Source organism: Tinamus guttatus, unplaced genomic scaffold, assembly GCF_059628265.1.
Source record: "Tinamus guttatus ecotype Peru unplaced genomic scaffold, ASM5962826v1 Tinamus_guttatus_pri_ptg000551l, whole genome shotgun sequence".
NCBI lineage: Eukaryota > Metazoa > Chordata > Aves > Tinamiformes > Tinamidae > Tinamus > Tinamus guttatus.
In genome coordinates, this window is record NW_028289085.1 from 62,501 (window position 1) to 85,462 (window position 22,962).

A 22,962-nucleotide genomic window follows, 5' to 3' on the forward strand; every position below is an offset into this window, starting at 1 on the left:
GTACGTCCACATTCTCTATACACCCAGTAGTACTAAAAGCTCTGGCATAACTAAGACTCACTGAAAGTTTTTAAACATCTAAATATTCCAACTCCAATAGCCAGAGCGTACACATATAACACCACAGCTGCCTTTTTTAGAGCTTCCTGGCTCAACTGTTAGTCTACTCGTACTCAGAATATTCACTTACACCAACAGGGATGGATATATGAGCGTGACCAGAATGACCAAGGGGAATAATCTGTGCTGAATGCGCAGTAGGTTTCTTAGACACATCCTATTGCCCATGCATCAGCCTCACTCCATCTAGAAAAATCCTAAATAAAAGGAGGGGAATTCCAAACACTGCTATATTGTACCACCTTTGAAAAGTGACCAAAGTGACCATCACTGTGCACTATCAGTAGCATTCCAGCATTTTGTGTGTCTGCCTACAAATTATTTGATACCCAGCAGACATACACCTCTAACATATGCATTCCATACCTGAACGAGTCTCCCATCTGAACATTCAAGACAGGCCATTTATCTCATAGTACTTTCCCTCGGTCCTGCTGCTACTGCTCACTTCACTGTTTATTTGCTTATTAATTAAAATGAACTCGTATACATGTTGTATACCTCGAGTGTATGCCATCCAGCAAAATCTATTGTGTTTTTGTCATTAAACCACAGGGAGATGTGGCTCCCCATGTCACACTGCCACCCTAGTGAACTCTCCTCACAACAGGTAAGCGGGGACATGAGGGAAGTCACCTCACTGACTGAGGGCAGGGCCTGGAAAGCTGCATGGGAAAAGGCTCCATAACCAGACTTTTCCAATGGCCAAGTGTTAGGAAGGAACCACCCACTAGATGGCTCACAGATTCCTCACCAAGTAAACGAATGTAGGAATTTCTGACCTAGCAACCATAGAAATAAAAATCTAATGAAAAACAGCACTCAAAAATAACACTCAGGAATTAGTTCATAGTTTTAGTCAAGGCTAATTGTTCTTATATCACATTTCATACTTCACTTGTAAGATGGGTAGGAAGGTATCACTTGCAAGGAGATGTCTGTATACTTAACTGGACTGTGGGAAAATATAAGCTCAGTATTAAGCGAAACAAGCCAGGTTTTGTAAGAAGTAAATTTAGAAACTAGATTATGGATATGATTACCACATCAGTCTCAATCTACATGAAATGAGTTTGATCAAATTAAGACTTTATAGTCAAGCAAATTTTCAATCTAAACACATGTAAAAATACCTTTATTTCTTGTTTTGCCTTAGCAGTTGCTGAATTTCACCTTAACTACCTGCTAGCAGGTAGTTAAACACTTAAAAACTACTTTAAGTCAAGCACAACTCTTCCTTTCTCATTTTGGACATATTCCACTATTTGACCCAGCTGTTTTCAGGCATATATGTTTCCACTTTTTACATGCTTACCAAAACTAAGCTGAGGTTCTGCCCACTACGTTATTACACCATCTTAGTCCTTCCCTAGAAGCTGGCTCCAAACAGGGAACATAAGCAAACAACAGCACATTTCTTTCAGCACTGCTTCTCTGTAGATACTGGATTCTGTCCAGTCTCTTCCACTGTAAACTGAAAACCTCTGATGAGAGTCCCAGTGAATTAAAATGAACAGGCTCTGTGTCATGAGCTGCTCTGTGTTTAACTCATGTTTATACTTGCATACAGTTTAATCTGCAAGTACACATCATTATTTTGGAAAAAAAATAAAAACAACAAAAACAACAACTAAAAACAAGCAAAGTGAAACTCGTGTCCTTCAGATGTATGTAATTTTGAAACATGTAGCTTTCCTTTCAGTATCTAACAGTATTTAACTTGTTCTTAAGTGCTTAACTTTCATTGAGAATACTGCACGATGTAAAGGTAGAAACTCTAGAAGGTAGAATCTCTAATTTGAGATTTCATTATATTCTAAATGTAAGGCTCTTCGGGTGAAGAATTTACATTTTCTTTTCTGCATCAGCTCCGTCCTCATCAGCTGTTGGTTGCTTTCTTTGCCAGATGTTATTACTAGATGTCCCAGCATGATGGGCAGATGTACAATAACTGACATTCACAATACTAGTAAAGCAAAAGTTAAGAGTCTACACATATAGAAAGGTCAAAAAATGTGGACTAGAAGTTCTCAAAATTGTACATACTCCTTCCAAATTTATATCAGAATATCTCAAAAGTAAAAATAACAATAATAATAACACACAAAACGACTTGCCATACATATATCCAAAGCACTCCTGTGCTTCAGTAGGACTCCAGTACTTTAGAGATGTCTTGAGGGAGAAAAAGACATGGCTTCATGGTCACACAAAGTAATCCACTATGTCAGTACATAATGACTGCAAGTCCTGAACTTCAAGATAGAAATTGGTCCTTTCAAGTCAGAAGTCAGTCTTGGTGGAGTTTGGGGGAGTTCTTTTTGTTTGTCTTTTACAACTCTTGCTACATACACTGACGCTGTCTCTCTTCTCACTAATGACAGTGCTGGCTGGATGTCACCTCTTCACCTCTATTCTAGAGAGCTGGTAACAGTATCAATCTCCTTTCTCTCTGCCCTTCTGTTAGTATTACTACATGCCTCTTCTGGTTGCCAGCCCATCAGCACTACGGGCAGAAGAACGAGAGCACGGCTGGGTCATGCCAGGTGTGACCTCAACAACCGATGCCTACGTAACCTGTCCTCATGCTGTCCTCACCCAAGTGGAAAGGGTGAACAGACTGCCAGAACAGACTGAAAAGCACATCACGTAGCTGAGCACACAGAAACTGCAGTTCTTCCAAAAGAAAAAGAACCTAGAAGATCTATCTTCCTTATCTTGACTCTGCCTTCCCATTCATTCCCACATCCACCTTCACCAAAGCAGTTCAGTGTTCTGGTATTTGCCAAACTTCTTCTCAAGTTTTGAAGGTGCTATCTACTAGTGTTAATACTACATGGACAAATCCAGTGCCCCTCCTTATGTATCTGCTCAACAGAAGCACTTCATTTTCACTTGCGTGAAGTCTTTATCACAGATGATGTTCTAGTAGATAAGTAAATTCATCTCAGTGTTTTCATCCCCACCATACTCTGGGATTCCTACTTTTGTCCTCTTCTCTACTAGCAAAGACCTAGGTACAGCACACGTGAGGTCAGCAGAAAAACAAACTTGAAAATAGTGTTGCTTCCTCAGGAAGAAACAGCCTGCATTGCTAAAGAAACAAGTATTTTTACTCGTTTAATTCACGACAGTGATAGACAGTAAGTCAGTCCATTGAACTTGCTGCTAGATCCACAACTGTTTTTTCCAGCTGTACGGACAATGAATGTAAGATTCAGATCTTATAAAAGATGATAGAGCCAATTCAATTCAGTAAAAACAAAGAAATACTCTGGGTAAAGTTATACTCTCCTCAGTGTTAGATAGTGTTTTCACATTGACTTCAACAGAAGGAGTTTCAGTTTTGAAATTTGAGTCTCAAGTCTCTCTTCTCAAGAAGAGATTGTCAGGTATATTTATTGAAAAATATATTTATTGAAAAAGTTTAAATTATTTTTGGTAAATACTAGGTATAATCATCACACTAGGAAGCTGAATTGCACATGGTGAATCAATCTACTTGTGATAGAAGTTGCTGAGCAGAAATTTCCGGAGTAGATGATTACAGCCTTGTTTGTGTGGAACCAAAGTTAACTTAACAGAAAGTAAAGAACATATCCCCCAAAAAGCCTTCACCTATTTTATGCACAAAATATATGAAACGGCACTCCTACGGTCGGAAAAACACCAGAAACGTTAGTTGTGTAAAAGTATAATTGAAAAGATACATATCGATTTAAATCTCAGTTTAGGAGTCTAATAATTACTACTTGGGAGTCAACTATTTTCAGATTTTGCAAAATGAATCTGCTGAAGATACTTACTACCACTTAGTAAAGATCTTACTGTTCCTTATACTATATTATTACTTAATTCTCTCCTATCAGCTGCTTCCATTTTGACTTCAGTTGAAATATTTACTCTCTTAGTGTGTAATATTTATTCTTCACAGTCCTCTATAGCTTCAAAGTCTATTTTTTCCTCATGTATTGAAAATAAAAAATAACTCATTTTCACAAAACTGCATCAGTAGCTGTAGAGAACACAAAACAACCACCTATTTCTTATACGTGATCATCAAAGATATTCCAATCAACATCAATAAACATGATTCTTGAAGCATAGGAAATACATACTAATCCAAGCACATAAAGTTAGCTTTTGCTTTACAATAAAGCTTGAAAATGTCAAAGAAAAAACTACTGAAAAAGCCTTCTAGTTCACGTTTGGTCCTCAGTGCAGCCATGATCTAAAAGTCTGCATTAACAAAAAGAGAAGCACATGTTCACATGCTACTGAGCACCGCCAACCAGGACTCCTGTTAGAACGCAGGAACAGTAGTAGAAGACCCTGACCCTGGTTTTACTAGTTCACACACCTGCAGCTTATTCTGCTGTACACCAGTAGAAACACAATCAGCATCAGGCCTTCGATCATGAAAATTACTAATGAATGCTTTTCTCCCATGTAGAACAAGTATGGTTCCCATTTAGCAAGTTACCAATTAAATATGTCTCACAAAATCCAATGAAAACAATGCTCTAGTATATAGTTACTGCTGCAACTATACACTGCATTTTTTAATTTTTGAATTTATTTCACTTTCAAGGAAGACTATATTTGAAATGTAGAAGTAATTTCCAACTGTTTACAAATATATTTTCCTTAAATTGAAGACTTACCACTCCTTAAAGAACACAAAACCAACATTTTTTCCGTATCTGTAGCACTTCAGATCCACTTCCATCTTACATGGATAGCCACAAAGAGAACACAAACACTACAAAACAGTGATACTATTTTTCCCAATAGCATTAGTATCTCACTCGATTGCTCTGATGAATTTTATCATGTTAGCTGCTATCTCAAGGGCGGCTGGAGATCTGTGTCTAGGGGTCTTCAAGAAAAAAATGCATTGAGGTAGAAGACGGAGAGCTCTGAGGGGCTTCCAAAGCATTATTGTAATGCAAATACAAATGACTGTTTTCAAAAGCAGGCATTGATTTACCACAGGAGCCAACGGGGTTGGATCTTATTACCCTTCTGCAAGCTTGAAAAATCATACTGAATACTTACTAAAGCATGACTGTGCACCTTTCCACGTCCATATTCATGGAATAACCACCTATATCTATTTACACATTACATCTAGTAAATGGCCTTGTTTAAAATTTTTACCTGGGTAAATGATGCCAGTTCCTTTCTATGATCACACACTTTTTTTTTTGTCCAAACACTAGAATATTTTAAGTAGTTCCTTGTAAACTACTTTCACTTTGCATTATTTATAAACGTGGTCCTTATATTTATACATAGATAATAAAATTTAATCATAACGAATAAAAACACTTATATTTTCAATTTAGTAAGGCTGAACACACCACATTTTTATGGCTACCTTTAAAATAAGGAGAAAATATCTACATGAGTGCAAAACGAAAATAGAAATCTAGAAAGTAGAAATTCTTACCCTAAAAAACTCTTTAGTGGAGCCAGAATCTAATGTCCCATAAGCAATTTCTGTCTGCTTGGAAAGATCCTCTGCACTTTCAATGGGAGACACCATCCTCTCAACCGTCAGGAAGGCAGCTAGGTTAGCCGTGTAGGAGGAGATTATGATCAGGGTAAAGAACCACCACACACCTCCAACAATGCGCCCAGACAGGGATCTAATAACAAGTATGAAATGGATTTGTAAAGTGAAATGAAAGTCCTAAAAAGGAACACACGTTATCAGTTTTATGCAAATGGTGCATTACACGAGAGGGCAGCATTGCGGGTTATCTTGCTGTGCAGCCCTGCATACTAATCAGCTGCAAAAATCAATGCACGCTACAGCTCTGCAAAGTCAACCCCACCACATCTCCCGCGTTTGGCTAAGATCAGGCCTCCAGAGTTTATTTTAGGGAGCGTTTAAATGCTCCAGTTCTGCAAAGACCTGAACCCCCTGAAACGCAAGCGCTCCCACCGTCATGCTGGGTAACACACAGGCCTGGCACATCCTGCAGTGCCAATTTGTGTGACAAGATAGGGAGAATCAAACAAAACCAGTGAAATTCTCCTTTCAGATAATCCCGTAGGCACTTAAAAAGTAAGTGTCTTTAGCTTGTTTTCCTAAGACATTCAAAGACTGGTTTCTGCAACATAATGTTTTGCACTGCTGTGGACATTTTATACGGAGGAATAAATAGCATTATTTGCGATGAAGACTGGCTCAGGGAATATTCATAAGCTAAAAAATGCATACAATTTTTGGAAGATACGATCACTTAGCAAACTAACGACTAGACATGAAACAGTCAAACTGCTAATACAGAAAAACACGGAGAAATTATATTTTTAAACAATAATCTGATGTTTTAACTGCAGTAGGTGGGCTGTTATGGATCTTTGTTTTGCATCTCCTGCTCAAGAGAGAAAAAAAAGAGAACTCAAGAAAATACATAAAACAGTATAAAGCACACAAGCAGAAAAAATCAGTAATTTTTGAAATTGAAAAAGTAATAGAAAAAAATACTGCTACTGACATTGTTGTCATATGTGTCTTTTTTCTTAATGATCCTTTAAACTTTGCAATTACTTACTACTTTGCTTCCAAACAGGAAATTATAGGAAGGACATAATCTTTGGAGATGTGCTTAATTCTTTGGCAGAAATCTGCATGTAGTTCAAAGTCTAGTACTAAGGAACTGCAGTACCTTAGATCCTGATGTCTCTCTTTATCTATCAAATAAACAAATTACAAATCATTCACCCAAACCACTTAACACTATTGTGAATGAGATTTTCAAACTAATTTTGATAAGGTGTATATAGACAGACAGGTATTACTATACCTATATATTTTTAGTAAAGCATATTATTTAAACAATTAGGTAAAGTTGATGTATTTAACTGGGAAGAAAAATAAGTGGAAACAATTCTGGACAAATCATTTTGCTGATGGCTATTATGAAAAATCTCCAAGGTATTTGAGATATGAAAACACCTATTCTATGCCACAACAAAATCACTAACTTACCACATAAAAATCAAGTCAAATATGGTCCAGATTATGTTATTGAAAAGGACCATACACAAGAACTTACTTCCAGTCTTTCTAGACTGAAATATATTTTGCAAACACATTTTTGATAACATTAGAAGGAATATATACTTACATTGGCATGGAGTTACCCGAGTACACCGTAAGTACATTCTACCAATGACCAAATTATATAATAAACACACTTGCAAGGTAATATCTCTGGCAAGGTGTATTCAATAAAATCAGGGCTGATTTTGTGGCATTTTATATGGTATGCACAACATCCCCTACAAGTGCCAACTCATAATCTGCAAAAGCACATAATCTATCAGCCAGCAAAACGGGTACTGACTTTGTAAAATGGAATAAGCTCAGTGCCAACAGCAATGTTATGCTCCTGCGTGACATCCTCCAAGCAAAATCTCTTTGGGTGTGGTTTCTGTTTGGAATTTTCCCATAGATCTGTCCCAGTTAAATAAATCCTTTTTTTTGTTTCCTCCATATGTCTTGAAAATTTTCTGAAGATGGATAATAATTATTATATGTCAATAAGAATCCACATCTGCACAAACACCTCATATCTGAGCACTGAATACTATAACAACCCTTTGGGTACCCAAATATCTACATTTGTGCAACACTCTTTATACTTACCAAGGTAATATACTGCAGTATTAGAGTACGCTTATATCTCAAAGGAAAAAAGAGAGAATTTCTGCTGTACTTTGCTATGTCTCCTTCAAGGTCACCATCAAGACCTCATTGGGGTTGTTATGCAGGCTGCTTTCCAGACTTCTAGACACTTCAAGCTTACTCAGAACTAATTCCATTTCAGAAAGAGGAAGCCCTAGAAGCTTCTTTATTCTAGATTTCTTAGCTGATCCTACCTTTGTAATAGAAATGGTATAATAATAGTGTGAAATATAACTTCATATATATAGCCAATATGTATCTGGCTAATATCTACAGAAATTCCTTTTCTTATGCACTTTAATTCATTTGCAGGGAATTAAAATACCATGGTGGTAAGTTTGGTATAAGAACAAAAACAATTGAAATATTTTCAGCCTTTTACATTTTTATAACAGAGATAGCAATTAACTACTTTCCTCAGAAGTATTTTTGGAATAAAAAGAAGTGCTGTAAACATTTCAGTGACACTGAATCCGCCACTTCAACCTCTAGAATAATTCTAGTTTCAGGCACTTTGTTATGATGGTAATTTACTATCATTACTCTTATACCACCTTTCAAATATTACCAAAACAGCACACAAGTGTCAGGCTTTAAGAGCTAGTAAAATGAAAAAAATGTAGATGAGCACTAGTCTCCTATGGCCTCGATTCAATAAAAATAATTCTGTAGCTACAAGAGGACTTTGCTGACAACTAAACTTTTGAAGTGCATAATCAATATAAAAAAAAAAAAACCCACAAGGGACACAGCTTCTCATTACCTGAAACTATTTGATCTCTCCTTGTCTCATTCTCCAGGTACCTGTGCCAAAATCTACCACAATTTTCATTATAAAGACAGCTATATTCTATATTTCACCATGTAAGTTCCACAGAAAAGCAGAAATTCTCATAGAACAAATACTCTCCTATTTCCATAGTGGAATGAGAACACCTACCCTTGTCTTTTAGGTTACAAGGTGCAGATATAAAAATGCTCCCTTCATACGATTTATTCGTGTATTTGGCACCGTAAATACTCACTAGAAATTGCCCTCCTCTGTATCCTACTTTCAGATGTTTGGAAAAAAAAGGCAACTTACTAAGTATAATCAGGAAGTTCTTCTCATTTGGTACCCTCAGCCCTAGCTGCCCTATTTCGTTGCTACACTAGAGTTCCTTCAAGCAGTGCACAGTCACCGACCTACTCACAACGTTGCTGCATGGAGGCTAGAACCACTTGCACACAAGGGATACAGAACAGTTAACGAGCTGCATAGCAATTAACTGGAGTGCTTTACGGCTGCCCCTGCTAAACTAGGTGAAAATCCCCCAAGAAATGATGCATAAATAAACTGGACCTTCCAATTCATCTTAGTAACTTGGTGACTTTCACAAAAGTAGGTCATAGAAAAGCAGCAGTGTTCTGCAAATATTCACAAAAATGAGAGCCATCACTTTTACTCCAGTTCAAGGCTCTCCTGTTGAAACAGTGGGTTAGTATCTGGGATGTTACTTTATGTAGTGAGTTTTGGAGAGAACATGCTATTTCTGCAATTCTTGAATAGTGTGTTACCCTTTTTTCCCATTACAGTTGTTGTGAAACAGATGCACTGTCAACTGTAAAATGGGAATATGCAGCAAAAACACGGTACCCCTCCAAGAAGGCATGAAATGACTGGAACCTTGTGCATTTTAAAGTCTCCTCATGGTGCACATAGGTTCACTTGGCAAATGTACAATCGACATTAAGACAAAATCAATCAAATACATCATTACCCTATGTCAGTGGCAACTGCTTTTATCACAAGGACTTATGCGATTTTGTGAAGAAAAGAAAAAAAAAAATAAAGGACAATAGCAATTTTGTCCTGAAAGTGAAAATATCTGCACCATGAACCTCTGGCTGAGACAGAAAATGCACAAAGTTGGTACGGGCGAGTAACCAACCTTGGCGAAATATCGCATCCTTGCTGCATAAAGGCACCCAGGGAAAACCAGAGACTATTAAATATCCCAAATTCATTAGTTGATTCGTTAGTTTGCGTTTCTCTTCCATCTTCAAATTCCTCAGTGTGCCACTCGTATGGGCTAAATCTGCTGACCAGGAATAAAACTACACTGACCCCAATGTAGGCAAAAACAATGCACATCCAGATTTCATATGCTAAGGGATCAAGAAACGAAAACACTCCTGGCTTCGACTTCTGAGGCTTCTTGATCATTATTGATATCCCCAGGCTCATAAAGGGCTTTGAGAAGTCAATCACCTCTTCTCTCACCAATGTTATTGTTAATGGAGCAATTGCAATATCGGCTTTCTGTAAAGGTAAAGATAATAATAATAATAGTAATAATAATAATAAAGAAAACAAAGTAATAACAATTGGTTTCATTCCTATTGCATTTCACAAAAGAAATGTTGGACAGCAGAAATGCTGGCAATAGTCATTTTGCCAAGAATGCACTATGGAGAATTTGAGAAATTTTTAGTTGAAACTTTTTTTTTCTGAAATATATATAGCCATACGGTTTGCTTATTCCAAGCTTCCCTTTTAAAAAATGTCCTTTTCAAAGTATATTATACTTCAAAGCATATTACATTTCATCTGGACAAATGAAATATGCACGCTTTCCCCCCAGCTTAGCTAGCATCAGTCCCTCTCATTTGCATCAATACCCCACCACTTCCACCAGTCACCTTTAATGGTTTTACTATAAAAAAAGTTCTTACCCCATAAACAAGCTCTCCAACCATCCCATTCCAGATTTTCGTGTCTGCATCCCTGGCCCCATACTTGCCATCCCCAACAATTGTGAGCTTATATTTGAATCCACAGTGCTTAGCAATTTCGGTAGCTAGGTCCACACAATAGCCCTCATATCGATCATTTCCTTCAAGCATTTCATGATTTTTCTTCATCATGACGTATGGGGACTCCTGCACAGAAAGAACTTGCCTTAGCTGCTTGGTAAAGAGCCAGATACATTAGCTGTGTACTTCATAGGCGATTGTATAATCTTTCATACATGAAAAAAGAGAAAATACAGCATCAAAAACATATATTCTATACTTTATTATATATATCAGCTGTTAGTTATTAATGTGACATGTCCCCTATAACATTTGAAAACTATATTTGCCACAGTCATGTACTTACAGGTGTAACAATTGCCAGGAGTATGTTACTAATGGCCACGAATGTTAATGGGACTTAGGCATTCAGGAAAGAGAGAACAAGCATCAAAATCTGTTTCTTTCTCTCTTACAGTTTGCACAGAAGAAAGCAAAGCTATTTAGTTTCTCTACTGTTGTCTTAATGCAAGAAAATTCTTCCCTTTTCCAAAACCACATCTGTCCCTGCAAAGACACTTCAGACTCTCCTGGCTGTATCTTTACTGAATTACTACACAGAATAAATAAAAAGATATCTGTAACTATGCACTAAAGTACCATCAGTAGCAAAATTAGTGATGAGTCTTAAGCAATATTAGAGGAATGTCTTCTCTTTGCTCAACTGTTACCCAGCTACGCCTACAGCCAGTGAAATTTCTATGCAAAATTATTACCTATGCAAAGCAATGAAAAAGACATGTAAATAAAAATATGCTGCTCTCTAACAGTACATAACATTAGCTTCTAAATTATTAGAATATAATATTTTTTTTGCACTGTGGAGAGAAGTTCGCTGTAGCTCCAATTCTGAAGAGTAGAACCAGTCTTTTTCCAGTTTGGCAAAATCCATTCTCTAGCAAGCACCTCTGGTTACAAGGTAACGCTGTGGCTCTGCCATTCAGACAGGGCTCTTCTTGGGAAGCAGGTATTTTCTCGCCTAAAACATCTGGCTTTCTAGGATGCTCCTTTCCCAGTCAATGACCGCCTGCTTTCTACAGAACAAAACTGCATACTGAATCACATAGATTTCCTTAATTTCCAGAATTTTTATTCAGGTATCATAACTAGTAATGAGCTGCTACCTCAAAAGAACAAAAAAGTGCTTTTAAACTAATATAATGAGGAGGAACACATCATTGTTGTCTTCTGACAAAATATGAGGTTAATTACCAAAATAGTGGTGACAATAATAGTCTTATTCTCTAGTCCTGAAGATTCATTTCCAAGAGGGCCATCAAGAGGATTCACAACCATTTTGTCCACTTCACTCCAATATCCAATCTAAAAAGAGTTTATAGGATGCACAGACACCAGTGAACATGAACTTTCATGGAAAATGAAAAGCATATTGTTATTACGCCCTCAATACACACCCACAGAAAACCATTACAGCAATCAATTTACCAGTCTAAATACCTGTATATTACATCATTAAAAAGACTGAGCAAGAGTAATAACACTTAAATAATAGCAGCTGTTGCCGTTATTTTGCCTAATATGGGTGTCGTACAGTAACAGGTTTTCCATATGAACACCACACATGACAGAATTAGAAGTGTTATGAAATACTCCAGATTAGGAAGACATGAGAAACTGTCTTTTCCTGAAAGGCCTGGGATTAGAGCAAGAAAGATAATCACATTTCAAAAAACACCACAAAAAGATGTCTTTTACTATTATCACACAGAAGGATATTGTTGTTTTTCCCCAATTACTATTTCACATTTAGCAATTCAGATCAGAAAAGTTTAAAAATACTTACCAGAAATAAAATGCCATATTTCTCAGAAACAAATGGCACTTTTTTTTTAATTGTCCATCAAAAACAACATAAAAAACACCAGTGAATACTTATTATCACAATTTATCTTTAATTACCTGTAGTGTTTCATTACCTACCTTAAAACGTTGCTTAGCATGGTAAAACCCTTAAGAACAGAATTCGAATTACCTTCCGAGGACCTGTACTTTTGAGCTCCATGACGTTTATTGTAAAATTGATTCTCTTTCCGTTCTGATCAAACTTTATATTCCCTGACAGACCTTCCACCTGAACCTATGCAGATGAAGATGAAAGCAGTAAGAGAATCAGTTTTGCTCCTTTTTTACAAAAGGTATTTTTTATTTCCATAACTGACTATTAATTTGTCAACACCATTCAGTCTAGACTCCTTTCAACACCAACCAGTTTATCTTTGTAAAGAGATAAGTTTCTGAGGAGTTAACTCCCTCATTAATCGCACTGAGATCCAGGCTGGAAACTAGAAGGTCCTTTTCAAGCATCTACAGAGCACTTTGCACATGCACTCACCCCAGCATTCATTCTAGGGAGGCTACCTGTTTCAGTGCCCTTTCTATTTCTACACCATGACCCCAGGGCACAGCTGGATTTGCAAGACAATCTCCAGCATTTCCTCTTCTGGAGATCTCAATCCTCTGTTTACGCAAATTACGGAAAGCTTCTGTCATCACTTGAACAGCATCATAGGTGAGAGCTGAGGTATACTGAAAAGAAGGGAAAAGACATCAAAAAAAATACTTATGGCTTCATTACTCCTTTATTACCCTATTAACCCATTAAAGACTGAAATATATTATAAATAAAGGAGACATTAAAACATTCCTTAGACAAGAAAAGCTTGTGTTTTGTTTCGACCCACTACCCTGCTCAGGGGAGTTCATGCATATTAACAGTGTGTTCTGCATCAGGAGAGTAGAGGACAGTGCTAAACCAAAACTGAAATCTAAGCTAAAACTCACACTTATTTTCACGGTGTGAATTCCTTTCCTTTCTCAGTACAACAGTGTAACATGTTTGTGTGCACATGGCTGGAATTCTATGGAAATGAAGGGAGGACCAAGAAATCCTGTTTGAATTAGAATTTACAACTAAGTGTTCCTCTGATTACACTGCTCATGACAGGGCAGCTATACACAGATCAAAACCCATACTACTTGATACCTGAATCTCCTCATCCCTAGGTACACACACAAACAACACATATTTATATGTATATGGTCAACTTTTACCCCAAAAACATAAAAGCTCAATGATTTTCAAGCACATCATATCTTAATGAATGCAGTAATCCCTATGAAGGCTATTAGATGCTGAAAATATATACACTGTAAAGCAGTGAGAAATGATGTATAGGCGCTTTGCTTCCATTGTTCAGACTTTAATTAGAATTTTAATTAGCTCGCTAAAGCCTGTGGAGCTGCTGCAGTTGTAGCAGAGACAGGCTCCAGAATCGAGGTCTTTTTGTAAGCAACTGTTAGACCTTGGAGGGGAAGAAAAGGAAGGTGGAACTCCTCCTCCAGCCGTGAAAACCTACTGCAAGACTAACGTAAATTTTCTCCCTGAGGCACTTGATCCTTCCACCTATTTCATCTGTGACCCTATTGGCATGGAGAGATGGAAATTCCATGGGAATTTCCATCATTCATGAGTATTATCTGAAGTGACAAATCAGTAGAAAAAGCATAGGCACCTGCATTATGGAGGTTGAGGGCAGGATTTGACACCAGGGTAAGAGATTTGGTTTTCTGGTTAAATTCGATGCAATGGCTAGTACAGAAAAGCTAGTGCCACTGTAAAACAGGTGTTCCTTCAAAATATTAGTACTATGTGAGACAAGAGAAAAATAAAATGGGTCTGGGCAAAAGTCTTAGTAACAAAGATTAAACTTTGTCTTCCAAGAGAAGGTGGAACGATACCAGTCCCTATCAAAAGCACCTGGATCTGGCTCTAGAAGCCTCCCGTTCCAGACCTCGTTCCTTCAGTGGAACAGATGTGACACTGGCTTATAACTATCGGTGGCAGGAATTCATCACTGCCGTTATGCAGAAGATGAAATTAAATTCACAACATGCCCCCTTTATTTTCTGGGAATGTGTTAAAGAAGCCCTGCTTTGTCCCCACTGAGCCAGCTCATGTCCACATGTGTGTGTCACTAACCCTGGGTCCCTCATGTTGCTTTGTCACAACTTCCCTGGCAATGAAGAATGTCTCTAAAACATACAGCTGGTGATTTAATATTAGTTGCTCAGAGAACGGTTGGTAACCAAGTTACAATACAGTAGGCGGACGTTTTTATTATGTGAGGTTTTTATTTTGCTCTTGCTACTATAACCATTTATAACCAATTTACGGGCAAAGAAATACTGAGGCAGATACTAAGTTTTACAGGACGTTCTCCTAGCTGGTGCGGTTAAAAAACAAAATAGCAATCTTATGCTGATATTAAAAAAGCTCATGTCTGTAGCCTTCTTTCTAAATTTAAAAAAATATTTTACAAAATAATTCATCTGCCTTAACCTGCCAGGTGTTAAAAGAAGGTCTAGGACAGAAGCACTGTAGTTTTTAACATCCATCTTCACACTATATATTTTTTCTACCTTCAGCAGGCTTCTGAGAGCTGCGGCAAACTTCCTCTTCCCCTCTTGACAGAAGTCATAAATAACATCCACACACACAGGAGGACACCTAAACTTCACTTCCAGCAAAGACAGAACCAACCCTACAACAGGTACCCATGTAAATTGCACATTTACTGTATTTCTGTAGCTTCTTAGAACCTCAAACAACGGAGGTCCTTAAAATCGCCAGTAACCCCGCAACACCTGCAAAGTTTACTATCTAAACTAATCACTGCTTGCCAAGTTCCTTAATAAGCCTATTAATTCTTGCAGTATTCTCTTCCACTTTTCTAAAAATTTTATATACTCTCCTAATTCTCAAACTAGAAGCTGACTCCTGGTGAACGTTCTATCACCAGAAACCATATGGAGCAACAGAAAAACTAAAACCAATTATTTGGATTTGAATTCATGGAGCTTAACAGAAAGACTAAAACCAATTATTTGGATAGGAACCCACAACATTTTTCTTATGAAAAAAGATGTTGTTGTTTTATAATCCATGCCACTGCCTGTGGAAAATATCCAGAACGACAAAATAAGTTACATTTTACAATTATTTGCATAATCTCACTTCTAAATGTAGGTAGAAGACACTTGCAAAAGGGTAATGTTACTTGCCCAAGAAGGGCAATATTACAAATGATAAAATCACCTCTAATTTATTGTAAAACCTCAAGGAATGTCTGCCTTTTTCTTTTTCTTTTTAATCATCATGATATGAATGCATAAAACCTTTTCAAGAGCGAGCTGTGGCACTGCCACTCTTTATACTATTAAAAAAGGCATGATCCAAAAGCAAGCACTGCAGCCTAGGCATGCAACAGTGAAAACAGACACCTTTAAAATAGAACTATTAAAGTAGGTTATGAGACTGAGGATGATGAGAAGATCACGTAGAAAAAGAAAGCAAATGACTTCTCTAAAAAATCATGCAGTAGGAAATGGATTTGAAAGAGTTGATGTGAATGTTCAAACCAATAATCCAGTAGCTCTAATAAATGGGAAAATTAAAACTGATTGTTCCACATGAGAGCAAACTAGGTCAATATGCACATATGTGCAACCTTAAGTAAGAGTGACAACGAATAGGAGTAAATGAGGTACCCTAAAGGCTGAACATCTAGAAATGATTTTAGAATGAGATTTCACATGAGTCTTGTTTAGATCAAGATTTTAGATTAGCCTATTGAGTAATGCCACACTAAATGATTTGGAAGTTCAGTTTTAATACATTCTGATTCATTCGGTAACATTTTCTTCTGTTTGCGCTAATGTAACTCCAAGTTTTAGAACTAATTAAGTCTGTCTTGGCCGATTGCTGGCGGTACCTGTAAGTGGTTATTGTGAGAGCAGACCAACACCTAACGCTTGCAAACACCTCCCCTTGGCCCAGCGCAGGACCTGGGCCAACGGGTGCTCCGGGTGCCCGGGACCCTCCTACGGGCACCGCCACTGCCTGCACTGAGCAATTCCCTTTAATTAAGCTTTCTGAAGGAAAAAAGACAAACCAAAACAACGATGCTGGAATGAGTGATGACTTATGGAAAGGAGTCGTAAGCTATTCAAAGGAAGCATGCAGCTTGACATTTAAACTTCTTAGTTATGCATATTTCCTGTGTGTTTGCCAATAGAAATGCTTGAATACTTGGGTTCAAAAGATAATTGTGCAGTAAAAGCAGGCAGCTGGACAGCCCCCTGCTAGGTGTGCATCTCTATGCACAGCACTGACTGGGAAATGAAAACAGAGAATGGAAAATGTAGGCAAAAACACTCACCCGCGCAAGGCTACGGCTTTACAAGCACATTGTAAAAATGAACAGGATTCCACTTAATATTATGATTGCATCAAATTATAAATACAGAAATTAGGTAAACCATTTTCTTAGAGAAAACATTATAGTCTCTGAAATTGCTTAAATTTAGACACAATCAATCATTTTTCCATTAAAATTGTAGCAGGTACAACAGAATATGACTTATAATTTTCATTAAAATCCTTAGTAGTATAAAACCATTTTTCAATATGTTGAAGTGTAAGAAGCACACCCTAAAACACTGGTGTTGTCTGGTGTTGTCTTATTTATAAATTATACACTCATTTTGGGGCTTAGTCACTTAAATCTAGACTGAATATTCTGAATTTCTGGGCTGAAGAAGAGTTTTCACCTTCTTCTTTGCTCACTATTATCAGTGAGCTATCTAAATTCTAATTATTTTTGCAAGCTATATAAGTTCCTTTAAATTTGTCTGCGTGTCCTGTGCATTCCATCCTTAAGGTAAACTGGAACAGGTAAGAGTTAAAGCAGCAGCTTTGCATTACAATCTTCCTTCTTCTTGCTTTATCAGCGGGAGACAGGCAGTCTAGACACCAGACTTCTAGTGATTTTATCACAAACAGCACACTATTTCAGGCTGTAGAAACATTCAAAAGTCTAAAACTGCATGATCATCACAAAAATGGACTTTGTCATAATTTCTAAGAAGCCAGCTGATAGGCTGTAAAAATCTGTGCAAATGTGAGACTACAAACAGCAAAACCAAGAGGCAAAACCAGCTATTCATTGACTGGAGGAAGGGCTTATGAATGCTGATATATAACCCTGTGACTTCTGGACACGTGAAACGCTCTGTTCTAGCGAATTCAGCCTCGACAGCGGCTCCGGGGAGCACTTGGTTCTTACCTTCCAACACAACAGTATTGGCAGCAAGTCTCAGCTGGGTTCGTGTTTCAGCCGGGCTGCCCCGGGTTCCCTCCTCCATGCTTCACACAGCTCCATATTTACAATTACCCAGTTTATTCCAGCCACGTTTGTACACGCCAAGCTAGGAAAGCTCTCCAGAGGCGAGGCCAGCTCGGTGCTCCCCACGGCTGCGGAGCCGCAGCGGGAGCGGAGCGAACGCTGCCCGCGGGCACGCCGCGCGGGCGGGACAGGCACCGCGGGCCATGGCGCGACCGCGCTGCTCTCCAGCCTCTTCTTTGCCTTGCACTTACCAGCCTGACACAGAGAGGCCCGAAGGACTCGCGGATTTGTAAATAAGAATGTGTGCAAGGCGGAAAGTTAAAGGAAGAAATACAGTAACTCATACAAAGAGTCTCTCCAAATACTGCAACACACACCCACACCTCCAACACGCGTAAGTTATCCACTAATTTATTTCTGTAAACTTCTCATATGACTATTACTGCGATCTTGAGTATTCCATATATATATATATATATGCATGTATATATATGGAATATATAAAACAAAGAAGGCAAAAAATAGGTCAGGCCTTCATTAAATTTAAAACTACATATATTTTTCAATTAACATTCAATTTATTGATTTTTCTTATCCAGAAAAAACTAAACCTCAATAACATAAGTTATCACGTATGTTCTCCTTCATGCTTTTTAATTTCTAGTATAGCTGGAAGCAGCAGTTAGACAACCTATTTTAGGAGAATTAAAGAGAATATCTGTGATAAAGTCACAGATTTTCTGTTATAACTGTTACAGCCACTTCATCTTACATAATATACATACAATCTCCCTATTTTAAGAAATATCAGAGTTAACAGATCCCTCAGACCACGTCACACTGATTTAATCTTCCAAATACAAAAACTGCATCTTTGTTTCAGCTGGATTTTTTTTAATCTTACTTATCCATTTCAGTGTGATTATTTCCAAACTAAGATTCTGCAATATTAGAAAGGCTAAGTAGATTTGGACACACTAAAGAATCAGGAAGAATGATATCTAAGAACTATATTAACCATTCACAGTCAAATTATCCCTTCGTATTTTTCTTAAATGTGAGTCAGCAGTTCTCATTACACATGCACATATACAAATGCAGGACACAGCCTCTAGCTTATTCTGTTAAATATCAGATGAGAAATTCACATGTTTTGTCTTAAATATTTTTAAATACAAAATTAGCTGTAGAAAAAAATAGCTTTGGCTAACTCCCCAAAATCTAGGCTCAGGAAAAAGTCCCCACCACAACTTTACTTTTTTTAGTTTACATTCAGATGATTGACTTTAGAGGATTGGTGTTCCAGGAATTTAAAGAATGGCTCATCCATTCCTTGCTTAGGCATCTTATCCATCCATTATAATTCAATAGGCTTCCTACTCAAACTGCACCATAGAAAAAGATGTTACGCCTACAACATTTGTCATTCATCTTTTTGTCCTAAAACATTTTAGAGTTATTTAAGCATACTGATTCTTAATAAAATTTCTGACTGTATTAGTTAAAAGCAAAATTATTTAGTATTAGAACTGAATTATTCTTGCTTGCAAAACTAGCAAGTATTAGTTAGTGCTCACAAAGGCACACAGGGTAAAAAGACATTATTATTCCAGTTTTAACCACAGGGAATGAGAGGTGAAGCTGTTTAAGCACTTAGTCATTGACACATCCTGTGCTAGTCCAGCCTCAAATCACACCATGATTCTCTACCTCAGGCATATTGCTTAATCCTAAAAGTCTCTGTAGGATGTAGGCATCTGTCTCAAAATAAAATGTCTTCCCATTGCTTTGGAAGATTGTGTTATTCCAGACACTACTAGATCTATGTTTCCTGTAAGCACATGTATGACTATATGCCATGTGTTTGCCCTTAAAAGATTTCAAAACATAGAGGAAGAAACAACCAACAAATGCCAATACCAACATAATATCACATCCTGAATAACTACCTAACAAGCAGCCAGGCACATATATGGCTGATTTGGTAGAGTTTTCTGTCTCCTGTCTTTCTCTTCCAATTCCCTCACTTCCTTTACATCTTTCATAGTTAAAACAAATGCAAGACTTACCTTAATTGTACTGGTGTGCGCACCTGGATACTCTTTTTCCTCTAGTGTTGACCAACGTTGTATAAATTTTGATACTAGAGGATCATCATAGTCAACTATCTGAAATCCTGAGACATTAGCTCCTCCAAACTGAATTTTTGACAAATCTCCATCAGTAAATCCCTGGGTACAGAAAACAACATCTGTTACTTCCCCAGCTTTGACAGATCTCTAAGCAGTGCACACAACTACAGTTACCCAGGACTCTTGCTGTGGAAGCATAGGCCCATGTTTTCCCCACGTAGCATCCAAGCTGAAGTCCTGGGCTTAGTCCTCAGCTCTGTGAGCCAGCAAGGTCTCGTGTTGCTCACTAGACATACAGCTTACAGACTAAGGGCTAAACGTACACTCCTTGCCATGCTTGCTTGCTTCAACCACCCTGTTAATTGCAGTGGGGCTGCTTAGATGAGAAGGTGAATACTGCCACGAACAACAGCTAAACAAGCAAGTTTTAGTCAGGAAGAGTTACAGCCATAATTGTTTCCTCTTTTAATGAGGAACCCTCGAGAATGCGGAAGGGCTTACAATTGTCCCTCCCAAATAAAGAACTACTGCTTGTTCTTCTGAACAGTCTTATTCCCTGAGTCTGGGGAGAGTCAAATGCCTGGTTCTTCAATTGTAGCTCTTCTTCACTGTAATATTCACTATAAAATGAAAACAGGTTAGACCAAAGTAGTTTACTGATCCAAATTAAATGAGAGAAAGAAATAATTGTGTCAATTATTGCTGACAAATAAGTACCAAATAAACTCATTACTTCAGTGGACTGATATTTCTGCATGTTTTCTTGGCCATGCCAATCAAATCAGCATCATTCTGAACCTTCAGTAAGTATCACTGAACTATTTCCATATACCTATATACACACACAATCGTCATCTGTAACTAAACCAAAGAGTTGCAGGTTGGTAAACTTCTAGCAAGAATCAAAGTCTCCAATCATTTCTTCCTCTGAAAACAGAAATGCCCATAAATTATTATTAAAAAAAAAAGAATTTTAAAAACAATTTTGGAATTTTGCCAGAGAGAGAACAGAGATCCTAATGAAGCCAAGGAGACCAGGAGTAGATCTTTATGTCAAGGCTGAATGATTTGGCTGTATTTCTTGGACAGATGAATTCTGATGTTACTATGCCTTTGGCCGCTGTAGCTATTCACCAGCAGAATGTATGTTTTCTTTTTCTATGTCTTGCACTTAATCATACTAATAAATTAATAAATTAAAATGAAATCTTGATTTCAAACACTTCAGCTTGAAATACAACTAAAATGAACACTTAGCAAACAAGAGCAGCAGCAGCTACCCCAAATCGTGTTATCAAAAGTTGCCACAACTGTCACATTGGGTGCACGTTAGCTACTGCATATTAACTACACTGTTTAGTGATGTTTTGTTGCATACTAATACAGATATCTATATGCATTATGAATCTTTTTCATAATCTTATTGTGAGCTTAAATTTTGAGTATAAACTCTTGTATACCTGGTCTCCTCTCTTTCAATATTTATTCAAATCAATTCTTTGACTGACTGATCAGAAAGGAAGGGAACAATATTATGGTCAAGGAAAGAAGAAAAGGTGGATTCATTAAAGACAAGGTATGATCAAAGATAAGTTTTCTTTCTCAGGAAAAAAAAGCATTTCTAAAATCATTACCATATATATCTTACATAATATTATATAAATATCTGCAATATTTACTTTTAAAATACACAAATCTCTAATAAGAAAACATGATACTAAAAAGCTTTGAATATACGATTCAATGACTTTATGGGCTTACTGTTGCAAACTTAGTAGATGGCTAAAATAGGAGTCATTCAACATAATTAGACTAGGCATTTTTTCTAAAATATTGTATTTTTGTAGACTCAAAATACTATTTATACAGTGTATGCAGTACAAAACACAAATGCCTAAAAGCTAGAGTTTCTCAAGTTCTGTAAGACTTCTTTGCTTGTTTTGTGAATATGCAGTAACTCACCAGATGAGAACTTTTATTTTCTAAAATGCATTTAAAACAAAATACCATTTGAGGTTCTTCCATAAACATTAAAATGAGTAATACCGGTGTTTTATATATTAAATTTGCTTACCAGATTTGCAATGATGTAATGGTAACCTTTTACATGTTTACCGATTGTGATAACCTGCAAAAGAAGAAATATCCCCTCAATTGAGAACGCTGAGCAGATATACGGACTGAGACTTAGAACGACTACACGCACTATAACACGAACGCTCGTCAGGAGCTTTTCCATATGCCATATCGAGTTTGTTTCATGTTTTGCTTTTTAATTTGCCTAATGTAGTACTGACCACACTCCCCGCTTGTGGAAGTTAGTCATGCTAAGACTCAAGTTGGAGCCGTAAGATCTGTCAGCAGAGAACTGCATGAAAGGCACCGTGAGGACAGGAGGGAGCCTGTGCTTACACCTCTGAATTACTGTGTCTGACACTTCTGCTTAGTTCCTGCTTCCTTTTAACATGCCTTGAACTAGAAAAACAGTTTAAAAGCCCTAGGATATTAATATATAATTAAATAGAAGCAAAGAGATCTCTGGAGATTTCTCCCATTTTTTCATCAGTGAAAACTTAAATGAAGAGGGAAAGATACATTTATTTCCTCATGTAACTCATGACACAACTTATAACAGGTTAGTAGTCATTGAACTGTTACTGAACCATATTAGCTTCAACAGTCACAGGGATATGACTGAAGGCAGTCTTTAACACTCCATTTTATAGAGTTTAAGACCAAAAGGGATCATACTGAGTAAGAATTTATTTAGCTACTCTTGTTTTCAGCTTTGATATGTATGTATATATATGATACTCAAACTTAATGACTCTAAAACAGTTACTTGGCTTAGACTACTGAAAACCCATTGGTTATTCATTTTATTCTAGAGGTTTAAGAACTCTTCTCAAATATATTTCTTACCCAGATGCTGTTTCCAAAGAAATACCATTAAACCAAACAGATTAGG

The 22,962-nt window shown here is 37.2% G+C and overlaps 1 protein-coding gene across 1 annotated transcript in view; it reads right to left on the reverse strand.

The window, feature by feature from the left end:
• The window catches only part of LOC104579397 (glutamate receptor 2-like), a gene marked incomplete at its 5' end in the record, with an annotated part of 27,945 nt that extends 5,823 nt beyond the window's left edge, over positions 1 to 22,122 (reverse strand). Inside the window, 8 exons of the mRNA XM_088534401.1 lie at positions 5,573 to 5,771; positions 9,754 to 10,124; positions 10,538 to 10,744; positions 11,870 to 11,980; positions 12,651 to 12,755; positions 13,037 to 13,204; positions 19,932 to 20,093; positions 22,069 to 22,122. Coding sequence (XP_088390527.1) covers positions 5,573 to 5,771; positions 9,754 to 10,124; positions 10,538 to 10,744; positions 11,870 to 11,980; positions 12,651 to 12,755; positions 13,037 to 13,204; positions 19,932 to 20,093; positions 22,069 to 22,122 — 1,377 coding nt within the window. The remainder of the gene's footprint in view (positions 1 to 5,572; positions 5,772 to 9,753; positions 10,125 to 10,537; positions 10,745 to 11,869; positions 11,981 to 12,650; positions 12,756 to 13,036; positions 13,205 to 19,931; positions 20,094 to 22,068) is intronic.
• Positions 22,123 to 22,962: the final 840 nt, after the last annotated feature.